The sequence below is a fragment of the Periophthalmus magnuspinnatus genome, chromosome 24 (assembly GCF_009829125.3).
Source record: "Periophthalmus magnuspinnatus isolate fPerMag1 chromosome 24, fPerMag1.2.pri, whole genome shotgun sequence".
Lineage (NCBI taxonomy): Eukaryota > Metazoa > Chordata > Actinopteri > Gobiiformes > Gobiidae > Periophthalmus > Periophthalmus magnuspinnatus.
This window is the reverse complement of record NC_047149.1, coordinates 27,259,610-27,274,258: the sequence shown is the minus strand read 5'-3', so window position 1 is coordinate 27,274,258 and position 14,649 is coordinate 27,259,610. Positions and strand designations below refer to the sequence as shown.

Sequence of the window (14,649 nt, the reverse complement as noted above, 5' to 3'; positions counted from 1 at the left end):
CATTCTATCGTCTGAAGATCGTTTTTCTGATCCTCGTGGCGTCAGGAGCAGCACTGAGTCTATTTGTTGAAGTAGTTTGAAGTTTTAGCCTCGTGTCGCTCTTCTGTTGAGGCCGGTCCTCTCGTCTCGTGTCTGTGATGAGTCTGATAGTGGCGACGGCGCTCTCGTCGTTCAGACACGTGCAGGCGAGCGTCGCGTCTGAGCTCGGCCGGAAATCTCAGAAACGAGGAGTAAAACGAGCCCAAAGTGAATCATCTCGAGCGTGAGGCCTTTGACGGGCGAGACGGAAGAAAAATGAGCCCACGGGGAACGCGGCCCCGTTAACGCTGCCCCCTGCTGGACGTCCACTGACATTACACCAAAGAGCATCACGAAGGACAAGGGTCAGACTGAGGATCGACATGTGAGAATTTACACGTTTAAAATCACAATATTCATCTAAAGCCACGTAATAAAACAAACAAGTCCAACGGGAGCTGACGTCACCGCAAACGTCGTCACAACAAAGAGGCGTGGAGGCGTGTCACAGTGGGCGTGTCACAGTGGGCGTGTCACAGTGGGCGTGTCATAGTGGGCGCGTCACAGTGGGCGTGTCATAGTGGGCGTGTCACAGTGGACTCCTTCCTCTTCTTTTTCTTCTTCCTCCTCTTCCTCTTTCTCTTCTTCCTCCTCTTCTTCTTCCTCCTCTTCTTCCTCCTTTTTCTTCCTCCTCCTCTTCCTCTTTCTCTTCTTCCTCCTCTTCTTCTTCCTCCTCTTCTTCCTCCTTTTTCTTATTCCTCTTCTTCCTCCTCTTCTTCCTCCTTTTTCTTATTCCTCTTCTTCCTCCTCTTCTTCCTCCTTTTTCTTCCTCCTCCTCTTCCTCTTTCTCTTCTTCCTCCTCTTCTTCTTCCTCCTCTTCTTCCTCCTTTTTCTTATTCCTCTTCTTCCTCCTCTTCTTCTTCCTCCTCTTCTTCTTCTTCCTCCTCTTCCTCTTCCTCCTTTTTCCTTCTTCTTCTTCTTCCTCCTCTTCCTCTTCCTCCTTTTTCCTTCTTCCTCTTCTTCCTCCTCTTCACACAGTGGGCGCGTCACAGTGGGCGTGTCACAGTGGGCGTGTCACAGTGGGCGTGTCACAGTGGGCGTGTCACAGTTTGCGTGTCACAGTGGGCGTGTTCCTTTCTCTCAGGATTTCCACCTCTTGTTTGTGTCTTATTGTGTTGCCAGAAATGTTCCACAGTCCAGCATTAAGTACATTTGTTATCGATTTATTAAAAAAACAAATCCCTGGAAAACGCCTTGTGACTGTCGCTCGCCTCTCCGCAGCTCTGACCTGGTGTTGGTGGGTCTTCCAAGTCATGTCATATTGTGGTATTTTCTAGTAGAGATATATCTGTTGGCCGATATATCAGACCGATATCTGCCCTCTTTAGCGTATGGGATATCGGCCATAAGTCTTCAGCACAGGACGATATTAAGTTTTGGTCAATCTGCTGCGTAAAAGTTCCACATAAAGCTTTATTTGGACACAGAAAAGGTGAAACGGGAAAATAATCTTATCGACCCAAGATATCGTTCCGTGAAACATCATTTTCAGTCTTTTGTTTTGTCTCTGTTCCAGATCTTGACGCTGTGAAACCTGCAGAGACTCGCCATCAGCTCCTGAGACGTTTAGCCTGACAAACTTCACCGTCGTCATGGAGAATTTAAGCGAACTGCAGAATCCGCTGCTGGACAAAAACACGAAGCACCTGGTGAACGGGTACGGCGGCGATGTGCCAAATAACCAGTACCAGGAGAACATTATCAACTACTTCGCGGGCAGCGGCGAGGGCGGAGGCGCTAACAAAGTGGCTAGCAAAGTGGCTAACGGTACGGTGGCCAACGCCGGGAACTACAACACAAACGGTCGAATCAAAACGCAACAACTCCTGGACGCTACCTCTCTGCATCTGGCCGTGGAAGCTTTCTACAAACCCAATTTTATACTTTACAAAGACGACGGCGCGAGCATCAAGGCCAAGGAATATAAAAACGAGTGCTGCGAGACCACGTTCACGGAGAAGAAGAGCAAAGACGCCTCCACACCAGCAGGGGGCGACTCCTCGGCGGGAGCAGACGACCCTCAGAACAAACTGACGGACGACGGGGAACACGTCAAGATCCAGACGGTGTCGTACGAAGTGGAAGAGGAAGAATACGTAGAGTATGAGGTAAGACCGGAGTTTAAAGAGGAGGTATTTACGTCTGTGGGGTATTAAAGAGGAGGTATTTACATCTGTGGGGTATTAAAGAGGAGGTATTTACTGCTGTGGGGTATTAAAGAGGAGGTATTTACTGCTGTGGGGCATTAAAGAGGAGGTATTTACTTCTGTGGGGTATTAAAGAGGAGGTATTTACATCTGTGGGGCATTAAAGAGGAGGTATTTACTGCTGTGGGGTATTAAAGAGGAGGTATTTACTTCTGTGGGGTATTAAAGAGGAGGTATTTACATCTGTGGGGTATTAAAGAGGAGGTATTTACTTCTGTGGGGCATTAAAGAGGAGGTATTTACATCTGTGGGGTATTAAAGAGGAGGTATTTACTTCTGTGGGGTATTACAGTCATAGTGCACAGTTTGTGTCATGTTTTTGTGTATTTATGGAGGATTGTCGTGTGGAGCGTGAGTGATGTAGACATGTGGGCGGAGCCTCGTACATGGGTGATGTTGGCTTGTGGGCGGAGCCTCGTACAGACTCGTGCTGCTGACTGTGAGGAGGGTTTGCGATGTGTAGATTGCTCTTTAAATTGTGTTTGTGCGTCTGTTTGTGCGTCGTGAGTCGTGTGTGTGACATTTCTCGTTCTCTTAATGAGGATCTGTTCTGTTACTCTTTCCTCCGCCCACTCTCTTTCTCTCCGTCTTGTCGTTCACCTCAGAATCCCTCGTTTGTTTGTGATGTGTCTTGACTCACAGAGGTGATTAAACTCAAACTGTAGGTGGCGCTGTGGAGCAGAGATTTAAATGTGAGTTAATTATGCAACAAAACGAGGATCATTAAAGACGAGACGAGGAAAATGTGTCAGAAGAACAAGACTCGACATTTACCCTCAACTATGGTCCTGGTTTAGTCCTGGTTTAGTCCTGGTTTAGTCCAGGTTTAGTCCTGGTTTAGTCCTGGTTTAGTCCAGGTTTAGTCCTGGTTTAGTCCTGGTTTAGTCCTGGTTTAGTCCAGGTTTAGTCCTGGTTTAGTCCTGGTTTAGTCCAGGTTTAGTCCTGGTTTAGTCCAGGTTTAGTCCTGGTTTAGTCCTGGTTTAGTCCAGGTTTAGTCCTGGTTCAGTCCTGGTTCAGTCCTGGTTTAGTCCAGGTTTAGTCCTGGTTTAGTCCCGGTTCAGTCCTGGTTTAGTTCTTGATTTTGATGTAATATTTTGTTTTTCGAGGTGATCGATTTTCTCTTTTATTCAAAAACGATTTAAATGTTCAAATAAATCTGTTTTTTTACACAAAGTTTTTCAGTTTTGCATCGATTCATTTGTTCATTTGTTTTTTTTGTGTAAAGTTTATTAAAGTTTATTTTGGCTCCAATTTCAATGAAAAAACAGAAAAACTCCAGTTTAATCTGAACAAGACAAACGTGAAAATATGAAGCAGGAAGCAGAGGACGGCGTGATCATGTGACCAGCCGCCGTTTGGTTCACGTCGTTTTATCAGTGAAACATGTGGCTCAGTTGGTAGAGCATTTGTCCCTCGATCTGAAGGTTGATGGTTTGAATCTTGATTTACAGACACAAAAGTGAAGACGAGTTCGAACATTTAAGACCATTTTCTTTTTACGAGTCGAGGCTTCGGGCGTTTTGTTCGTTGTCGTTTCTGAAGCTGCAGTGAGTCTGTGGAGCTCAGGGCTGAAGTTTGTTTCAGCTCTGACTCTGTGTACGTGACTGCAGGGGGCGCTACAGAGTGTGCAGGTCATGGAAAGGTCAAGACTCGCTCTGCACTTTTAAACACGAGTGCGAGTCCAGCAGAACGGCGAGGTTCAGTGTGGGCGGAGTCTGGACGAGGCTGGAGGTTTTAAATGTGTTTTCATCAGGATTTAATTTAAACATCTGGTCACGTGTGTTTCCTCACAGACGATTGGCTCAAGACCTCCCCTTTAAGAAGAGCCCAAAGTGACCTTTGACCTTTAGAAACAAGTGGATCTGATTGAACCAAAATATATACTCTATATACTAGTACATCTACTACAACTACTACTACTACTACTACACCTACTACACCTACTGCTACACCTACTACTACAGCTACTACTACACCTACTACTACATCTACTACATCTACTACACCTAGTTCTTCTCCTCCTGCCGTTTCTTCCTGAATGTCCTTTTGTCACACACTTCGCTGTGATTGGTTAAATTCTCCTGTCAATCACAAACATGAGTCTGACAGACGTGGGCGACAAAAGTGAACAAAAAACATCATTTTTGTGTCATAAACCTAGATTTTTATTTTATATTTTATTATTATTATATTTTTTTAATTCTTTTTTTAATTGAATGTTTTTATTTAAACGTCTGTATTTTCTGGTGTAAAACATAAATCACACGTTTGGTCAGAATCTGCCTCTTTTTTCCTCTGACCCTTTGACCTTCACCTCGATCGCCCGCAGGAGAGAAAACTCCAGAGTAGATTAAAAAAACACATCTCCCGTCGCCGTGGAGACGAGGAGCTCGGCTCAAGGTAAAGGAGGCGCCCAGAGGATTTAAAGGGAATGTGTGAGGAGTAAATAATGCAGCGGAAATGAGAGGAGGAGCAGAGGAGGAGCAGAGGAGAGAGGAGGAGCAGGAGAGAGAAGAGGAGGAGCAGCAGAGGAGAGAGGAGGAGCAGAGGAGAGAGGAGGAGCAGAGGACAGAGGAGAGAGGAGGAGCAGAGGAGGAGGAGCAGAGGAGAGAGGAGGAGCAGAGGAGAGAGGAGGAGCAGAGGAGAGAGGAGGAGAGAGGAGGAGCAGAGGAGAGAGGAGGAGCAGAGGAGAGAGGAGGAGCAGAGGAGGAGAGAGGAGAGAAGAGGAGCAGAGGAGGAGCAGAGGAGAGAGGAGGGGGAGCAGAGGAGAGAGGAGCAGAGGAGAGAGGAGGAGCAGAGGAGGAGCAGAGGAGAGAGGAGGAGCAGAGGAGAGAGGAGGAGCAGAGGAGGGAGGAGCAGAGGAGAGAGGAGCAGAGGAGAGAGGAGGAGCAGAGGAGGAGCAGAGGAGAGAGGAGGAGCAGAGGACAGAGGAGGAGAGAGGAGGAGGAGCAGAGGAGAGAGGAGGAGGAGCAGCAGAGGAGAGAGGAGGAGCAGAGGAGGAGCAGGAGAGAGGAGGAGCAGAGGAAAGAGGAGGAGAGAGGAGGAGCAGAGGAGAGAGGAGGAGCAGAGGAGAGAGGAGGAGCAGAGGAGAGAGGAGGAGCAGGAGAGAGAAGAGGAGGAGCAGCAGAGGAGAGAGGAGGAGCAGAGGAGAGAGGAGGAGCAGAGGAGAGAGGAGGAGCAGAGGACAGAGGAGAGAGGAGGAGCAGAGGAGGAGGAGCAGAGGAGAGAGGAGGAGCAGAGGAGGAGGAGCAGAGGAGAGAGGAGGAGCAGAGGAGAGAGGAGGAGCAGAGGAGAGAGGAGGAGAGAGGAGGAGCAGAGGAGAGAGGAGGAGCAGAGGAGAGAGGAGGAGCAGAGGAGGAGAGAGGAGAGAAGAGGAGCAGAGGAGGAGCAGAGGAGAGAGGAGGAGCAGAGGAGGAGCAGAGGAGAGAGGAGGGGGAGCAGAGGAGAGAGGAGCAGAGGAGAGAGGAGGAGCAGAGGAGGAGCAGAGGAGAGAGGAGGAGCAGAGGAGAGAGGAGGAGCAGAGGAGGGAGGAGCAGAGGAGAGAGGAGCAGAGGAGAGAGGAGGAGCAGAGGACAGAGGAGGAGAGAGGAGGAGGAGCAGAGGTGGGACAGGGCGGAGGAGGGACAGGATCATGTCGAGCGAGTTAATAAAAACATTTAGAGAAGTGTATTTATGAAAATGCTGAGAGCTGATTGGCTGAGAGGCAGAGCTGCTGGGCTGTGATTGGCTGAGAGGCAGAGCTGCTGGGCTGTGATTGGCTGGTGACGTTGTGTTTAGACGTTTGTTTCTGATTGGTCGTTTCTCTCTGATGCTCCTCAGGGGGTAAGTGCCACATGACCATAAGGTTCAATGTTCTGTTTTCACATCAGACCCAGAAGCTGCTGAAACATAAAAGAAACATCTGCTTCCTCCTTTTCCACCTGGAGCCTCAGTCTGTGACACTGGAGCTTTGTTCCAGAGTGTGGCATTAAACTGCATCCACTTTGTTCTTTAAATATTTAATGGAACAATTTTATTTTTATTTTTTTTCTTAAATCATTTTGTTTATTTTTGTTTATTTTGTTCATTAAATTCTGGAGGTTTTATATAAACCGTCTCGCCTCTCCACAGCTCTGACCTGTAACTCGGGCACAGTGAGGAGAAGGTTGTGGGTTTGAGTCCCTGGTCGTGTTTGTGTGTTCTCTCTGTGTCTGTGTGGACCCTGGAAAGTTCCACGGAGCAGCTTTAACTGTGGAAGTGCATGATGTGTGTAAAGAGGATCAGACACTGCTCCTCGCGCTGTTGCCACGGTAACCCCCCTGTGTGGTCACGGTGAAAAACAGAACCACCAAACTGAGGGAAACGACAGCGCCATGGACCTCAGACCTCAAAACGACAACGACCTCAGGCCTCACCACGACAACGACATGGACCTCAGGCCTCATAACAACAACGCCATGGACCTCAGGCCTCACCACGCCAACGCCATGGACCTCAGGCCTCACCACGCCAACGCCAGGGACCTCAGGCCTCACCACGCCAACGCCATCGACCTCAGGCCTCAAAACGACAGCGGCATGGACCTCAGGCCTCACCACGACAACGCCATCGACCTCAGGCCTCACCACGCCAACGCCATGGACCTCAGGCCTCAAAACGACAGCGGCATGGACCTCAGGCCTCACCTTGACAACGCCATCGACCTCAGGCCTCACCACGCCAACGCCATGGACCTCAGGCCTCACCTCGACAACGCCATCGACCTCAGGCCTCAAAACGACAACGCCCTCAGGCCCCACCACGACAACGCCATCTCCTTGGGCCCCACATGTCACTAAACTCCACCTCCTCACAGGCCTCAAACTCCACCTCCTCAGGCCTCAAACTCCATCTCCTCAGGCCTCAAACTCCATCTCCTCAGGCCTCAAACTCCACCTCCTCAGGCCTCACGTGTCTCCAAACTGAAAACCTTTTCCATCTGTTGCTCTAAAGTGTTTTGTGGAGAATCATCAGGACGTTCTTCAGGAGGACGGGGCTGTTCATCATCGTCTCCGTCTCGGCGCCGCTCGACTCGGGGAAACGCGTCGACTCTCGCTCCATTATGGCGTTTTTCATCAGACGTAAAAGCAGCTATTGTGTCTCTGATGGAGTTTGAATAACAGGATTAATCAGATTACATTCTACACGGCGGCGATCGTCTGATTAAAGAGCGTTTCAGATAGAATCAGTGTCACATGTTTGAGCGAGAGATAAAACACGAAACATCAAAACCAACACGATGAAACGCAGCTCTGGAAAAGAACGGATTATTTTTATCTTAATATATTAATAAGTAAATGAAATAAGTCATGTTTTAGTCCTGGTCTAGTCCTGGTCTAGTCCTGGTCTAGTCCTGGTCTTGTCCTGATCTAGTCCTGGTTTAGTCCTGGTTTAGTCCTGGTTTAGTCCTGGTCTAGTCCTGGTCTTGTCCTGATCTAGTCCTGGTTTAGTCCTGGTTTAGACCTGGTTTAGACCTGGTTTAGACCTGGTTTAGTCCTGGTCTAGTCCTGGTTTAGACCTGGTTTAGTCCTGGTCTAGCCCTGGTTTAGTCCTGGTCTAGTCCTGGTTTAGTCCTGGTTTAGTCCTGGTCTAGTCCTGGTTTAGTCCTGGTTTAGTCCTGGTTTAGTCCTGGTCTAGCCCTGGTTTAGTCCTGGTCTAGTCCTGGTTTAGTCCTGGTTTAGTCCTGGTCTAGTCCTGGTTTAGTCCTGGTTTAGTCCTGGTTTAGTCCTGGTCTAGTCCTGGTCTAGTCCTGGTTTAGACCTGGTTTAGTCCTGGTTTCGTCCTGGTTTAGTCCTGGTTTAGTCCTGGTTTAGCCCTGGTCTAGTCCTGGTTTAGACCTGGTTTAGTCCTGGTCTAGCCCTGGTTTAGTCCTGGTCTAGTCCTGGTTTAGTCCTGGTTTAGTCCTGGTCTAGTCCTGGTTTAGTCCTGGTTTAGTCCTGGTTTAGACCTGGTTTAGTCCTGGTTTAGTCCTGGTTTAGTCCTGGTTTAGTTCTTGTTTAGTCCTGGTTTAGTCCTGGTGTAGTCCTGGTTTAGTCCTGGTTTAGTTCTTGTTTAGTCCTGGTCTAGCCCTGGTTTAGTCCTGGTCTAGTCCTGGTTTAGTCCTGGTTTAGTCCTGGTTTAGTCCTGGTTTAGTTCTTGTTTAGTCCTGGTTTAGTCCTGGTGTAGTCCTGGTTTAGTCCTGGTTTAGTTCTTGTTTAGTCCTGGTCTAGCCCTGGTTTAGTCCTGGTCTAGTCCTGGTTTAGTCCTGGTTTAGTCCTGGTCTAGTCCTGGTTTAGTCCTGGTCTAGCCCTGGTTTAGTCCTGGTCTAGTCCTGGTTTAGTCCTGGTTTAGTCCTGGTCTAGTCCTGGTTTAGTCCTGGTTTAGTCCTGGTCTAGTCCTGGTTTAGTCCTGGTTTAGTCCTGGTTTAGACCTGGTTTAGTCCTGGTTTAGTCCTGGTTTAGTCCTGGTTTAGTTCTTGTTTAGTCCTGGTTTAGTCCTGGTGTAGTCCTGGTTTAGTCCTGGTTTAGTTCTTGTTTAGTCCTGGTCTAGCCCTGGTTTAGTCCTGGTCTAGTCCTGGTTTAGTCCTGGTTTAGTCCTGGTTTAGACCTGGTTTAGTCCTGGTTTAGTCCTGGTTTAGTCCTGGTTTAGTTCTTGTTTAGTCCTGGTTTAGTCCTGGTGTAGTCCTGGTTTAGTCCTGGTTTAGTTCTTGTTTAGTCCTGGTCTAGCCCTGGTTTAGTCCTGGTCTAGTCCTGGTTTAGACCTGGTTTAGTCCTGGTTTCGTCCTGGTTTAGTCCTGGTTTAGTCCTGGTTTAGCCCTGGTCTAGTCCTGGTTTAGACCTGGTTTAGTCCTGGTCTAGCCCTGGTTTAGTCCTGGTTTAGTCCTGGTTTAGTCCTGGTTTAGTCCTGGTTTAGTCCTGGTTTAGTCCTGGTCTAGTCCTGGTTTAGTCCTGGTCTAGTCCTGGTCTAGTCCTGGTTTTGTTTCTGGTTGATTTGACAAAAAAAATGAATTTTATTAGATCAGTTTAAAGTCAGACTGTGGAACATTCCAGGTGAAGATGTATTTTTGCTCCTGTTGAACTTGTCACACGGAGAAGAGACAAAGGATCAGGAATCGTTCTGTAGATGAAGAATCGTTCTGTAGATTTTTATTGTACAGTCGGGTCAAAGGCGGCGGACGATATGTACAAAAACAACCAAAGAGCCAATCAGGAGCCAGGCTGTGCAAGGTAACGCCCCTTCCCACAATCAATCAATCAAACCTGTTGCTAACGCTAATGCTAACGCTAACAGGAGCGACCTCGGGGACAGAAGGACCTGATTTGTCTGTTATTAAAGTGAAATAAAAACCCCAGGATCATGTAGAGGGTTAATACGAAACATTTAAACATTTAAACATTTAAACATTTAAACATTTAAACATTTAAACGATGAGTCGATGGAGCAGGAAGTGTGCCGTGATCACTTCCTGTTTGTAGCGCGGCGCTAGCAGGTTAGCTCTGTGCATTTACATAAACATTCTTTTTTTCACACTGACGTTTGTCTATGATGATCCTGGAATTTCAAATAAATCTCATAAGTGCAGCGTCGGGTCAAAACGGCGGCAGAGGACGAGCTGATTGGATTGGAGAGGTCAAAGTTCAGCGCTCCCCGTGACCTTATTTCGTTCTCGTGATGTTTTACAGCGAGAGGCGGCGGACGCTGTATTTTCAGGTGGATTACTGCGACTGACACTAACACAGTGTCAAACGAGCGAGGTCTGCGGAAAGGGCGCAACGTGTTGTTAGAAATCACAGCTTTCAAGTGCCCACGCCGACTCCCTCTTTCACTCTCGCCGTCGCCCCCTCGCTCCCTCACTCCCTCCCTCCGTCGCCCCCTCCCTCCATCACTCCCTCCCTCGCTCCCTCGCTCCCTCCAGCCGCTTTTTGACCTTAAAAGCGCGAGATTAAAGGAGAGAAGGGTTTCAGTCTTCAAAGAACCTGAACTGCACAAAGAGGAAGAGGAGGAGGAGAGGAAGAGAGAGGAGGAGAGGAGAGGAAGAGAGAGAACCTGAGCTGCACAAAGAGGAGGAGGAGAGGGTTAGAGAAGAAAAAAATGAGGCAGAAAGAAATAGAGGCATTATATGGAGGGAGGAGGAGAGGAGGAGAGGAGAGAGAAAAAAGAGTGAGGTGGAAAGAAAGAAGTGTAGGTATTATATATATATATATAGAGAGAGAGAGGAGGAGGAGAGACACAAAAGAGCAAACCTGAGCTGCACAGAGAGGAGGAGAAAGGGAGGAGGAGGAGGAGGAGGAGGAGGAGGAGGAGGAGGAGGAGGAGGAGGAGGAGGAGGAGGAGGAGAAAACAAAGAGCGAGGCAGAGAGAAGGAAGTGGAGGTATTATATAGAGAGAGAAGGAGAGAGAGAGGAGGAGAGGAGGAGGAGGAGAAGAAAAGCTCCAACATTTGTAAATCAGATCTTTTGGTTTGTGTTTTTAGATTTGACAAAGTCGTGTGTTTGTCTGAAAAGAAAGAGAAGAAAAGAGAGAGAGAGAGCAAAGAGAGAGAGCAAAGAGAGAGAGAGAGCAAAGACTCTGAACGTCCTCTTTACTCTCCATGATGACTTTATAAGCTCTTCTCACAGCTCCCAGAGACAAGAGCGGATGTTTTGCTAATGCTAACAACAACTAGCATGACAACACGCACTTCCTGAGTAGAAGCAGGTCACACTGGCCCTTTAAGAGACTTGAACTCATTTTAAATTTAAATCTGGATGTTGATCTGATATTAAATGATTTACGTTTCCATGACGGAGGTGAAATGGCGTCTGATCACATTCACGGTACAATGGGGGACCTGTCATTGTGGTCGTCGTATAGAAAAAGAGCAGGTCTGAAGCTTTAAACGGAAATGAGAAAAATTTGATTCAGTCGTTTGGAGACGACCAAGGACACGACAGAATAAAAGATTTAAACAGAAGCACAACGTGAAATGATGCACAAAATGCACCGGATTAAAAAAATAAATACATAAAAAATGCAGTTTTAAGGACGTTGAAGTGAAAACAGAGATTTGATGAGGCGTTTTAAAAATTAGCAGGAAAAGACGCCGTCTGAGCGTTAGTGACGTGGCATCTGCATTAGTGTGAGTCTGTGTGTGTGTGTGTCGGAAATAGAAATGGACATAGAAAACCTGTTAACCTGCTAAACCTGCTAAACCTGTTAAACCTGTTAACCTGCTAAACCTGTTAACCTGCTAAACCTGTTCAACCTGTTAACCTGCTAAACCTGTTAACCTGCTAAACCTGCTAAACCTGTTAACCTGCTAAACCTGTTCAACCTGTTAACCTGCTAAACCTGTTAACCTGCTAAACCTGCTAAACCTGTTAAACCTGTTAACCTGCTAAACCTGTTAACCTGCTAAACCTGTTAACCTGCTAAACCTGTTCAACCTGTTAACCTGCTAAACCTGTTAACCTGCTAAACCTGCTAAACCTGTTAACCTGCTAAACCTGCTAAACCTGTTAACCTGCTAAACCTGTTAAACCTGTTAACCTGCTAAACCTGTTAAACCTGTTAACCTGCTAAACCTGTTCAACCTGTTAACCTGCTAAACCTGCTACACCTGCTAAACCTGTTAAACCTGTTAACCTGCTAAACCTGCTAAACCTGTTAACCTGCTAAACCTGCTAACATGTTAAACCTGCTAAATCTGCTAAACTTGCTAAACCTGCTAACTGCCACGTTCCAAATAGTGAGTAATCATGGCCGCACTTTCCCAGAGTTCGCTCCTGTTAGCGTTAGCAACAAGTTTGATTGACAGCGTTGCTCAGCGGAGTGGGCGGGACGGGGGCGTGTCATAGTTCTGTTCCTGTTTATTTGTTTTTCTTTTACGTTTATGTGAAGCTCAAGTTGTTTAAAATGTGATATAAAAAAACCCTGATCTGGCCTGAGTCTTGAGTCCACCTTGTGATGTCATCAAGTGGTAGTTTTCACGTTAACTCCTCCTTTTACCTTTAGTTCAGTCGAGATAAGAGACAACTCCAGGACTGAAATGATCCAAATGATTCTAGAAATGAAGGTGTGTGGAGTTTAAAAACACAGTGGAGCACTTCCTGTATCACCACATGATGACATCACAAGGCGGAACAGAGAGTTTTCAGTCTAAATCTGCAGGTTTGTGTGTTAAACATGTGAGAATGAAACAAAAAAACACAACTCCAGGTCTGTGTGTGACGAGGAAACATCAGAACATAGATCCGATCCGTCACATCAGATTTAAATCAGATCTTGCTCCGATTCTTTGATTCGTTCCGTAATTTCCTGATATTCCAAAACCTAAACAGTTACAGAATCATAATCCGTGGGCGTGCGCTTGTCAGATCCGTCCCGTTCCTCGCCGCACCTGTCCCCCCCCGCGCTCCTCGGCGGGATTGAACACGTCCGCCCGCTCACGACAGGTTCAGCATCGAGCTCTAATCTAAAGAGACGTGAGCTTTTATCCCTTTATTACAAACGCCGCCGCCGCCTCCGCTCCGCTGCCCACGTACCGCCGGTTTGACGGGTGGAGTTTCCCGTACGGCTCCCTCGTCCCTCACTCTCCCAAATCACTCTCCGATTTACACTTTCTCATTCGTCTCGTCTCGGATCATTTCTGCCCCGTGGATTTTCCGAGGCGCTCTTTCCCGATGCTAACGCGCTAAACCGTGTCCGCGGCGTCGTACGGGGGGAATGTCAGATCCGAGTGGGACGTGTGTGACATGTTTGGAGCGAGGGTTTTGTGGAATAATCGCTCGTTTCCGTGTAAAATTGCGTCGTGACCTTCGCTTTAACACAAAACGACGTGTGCGAGTCGTAAATAAAGTGAAAAAACTGGATTTCGCAGAAGAAGAAGTCGAGCGTTTGTGAAGAGTTCGATAAAACACAAAGTCAAAATGAGATTCACTTTAGGTTTCGTAAAGAAGTATTGTGTAACTTTTCCAACAGAGGGTTCGTTACCTGCTCGTATCCACGGAGATGCTCTCGCTTTGCCTGAAACTTTACGCAGCGTGGCATTAAGTGTATCTATCCTCATAAAGTCATTCAGACAGCGCCGCGCCGAGTTACGAGCCAGATCTGTGGAAAGGCGACCCCGCTCACAAGGTAGACACGTTTAATGACACACTGTGGAACATTCCGGACAAAGAAATAACATCTCCACGGAGACCCAATGTGAAGGAGCCCAGTGTCAGACGTTTTTAAACACGAAAAACTTTCTGAAGAATCTCCCTGTTTTTAAATGTGATTGTGTGATTGACAGGTGGGTTAGCCAATCAGGGACAGGGGCGGGTCTGTATCGAAAAAAATAAATAAATAAATAATAAATAAATAAATAAAATGATCACGGGGGCTAAAAAACATGGAGTATTTCTGCAGAATCACCGAGCGACGCCTAAACTCTGAATCTGAGGTGAGGAAATGTGATTTTATTTGTAAATCGCAGGCGACCAATGAGCTGCTTCGATCCACACGTGTCACTGAAATACCGTGATCTGATTGGACGAGCTCGTTTGGGTCTGGCTCTGATCTGAAGTTGTAAAACACATTTGGGTTTTGTTTGAAGGATTTAAATGTCGTTTTCTGTCTCTGGTATCGGTTGATATCGGGATCGGCAGATACGGGAAGTATAGTATCGAAATCGGTATCGAAACTGAAAAATCGACAGAGGATGAGGACCAGACTCACGTCCACCTGTCCACATCTGTCCACATACTACTACTATCATTACTGTTACTACTACTACTACCACTACTACTACTACCACTACCACTACTACTACCACTACTACTACTACTACTACTACTACCACTACTACTACTACTACTACTACCACTACTACTACTACTACTACTACTACTACCACTACTGCTACTGCTACTACTACAACTACTACTACTACTACTACTACTGCTACTACAACTGTTACTACTACCACTACTACTACTACTACAACCGTTACTGCTACTACTACCCTTACTGTTACTACTACTACCACTACCACTACTACTACTACTACTACTACCACTACTACTACTACTACTACTACTACTACCACTACTGCTACTGCTACTACTACAACTACTACTACTACTACTACTACTGCTACTACAACTGTTACTACTACCACTACTACTACTACTACAACCGTTACTGCTACTACTACCCTTACTGTTACTACTACTACCACTACCACTACTACTACTACTACTACTACCACTACTGCTACTGCTACTACTACAACTACTACTACTACTACCACTACTGCTACTACTAGTACTATGCCTGTGTACAGTGGTATATATAAATACTGTTGTACTTCTGTGTCTGTGGATGTGAATCTTATTTTTCACAGTTG

General features: G+C 47.0%; 1 protein-coding gene across 1 annotated transcript in view; it reads left to right on the top strand.

The window, feature by feature from the left end:
- The window catches only part of syndig1l (synapse differentiation inducing 1-like), a 63,192-nt gene that overhangs the window by 19,402 nt on the left and 29,141 nt on the right, over positions 1–14,649 (top strand). The window contains exon 2 of the mRNA XM_033991141.2: positions 1,595–2,186. Within this exon, the coding sequence (XP_033847032.1) occupies positions 1,671–2,186 (516 nt within the window). The 5' untranslated portion in view covers positions 1,595–1,670. The remainder of the gene's footprint in view (positions 1–1,594; positions 2,187–14,649) is intronic.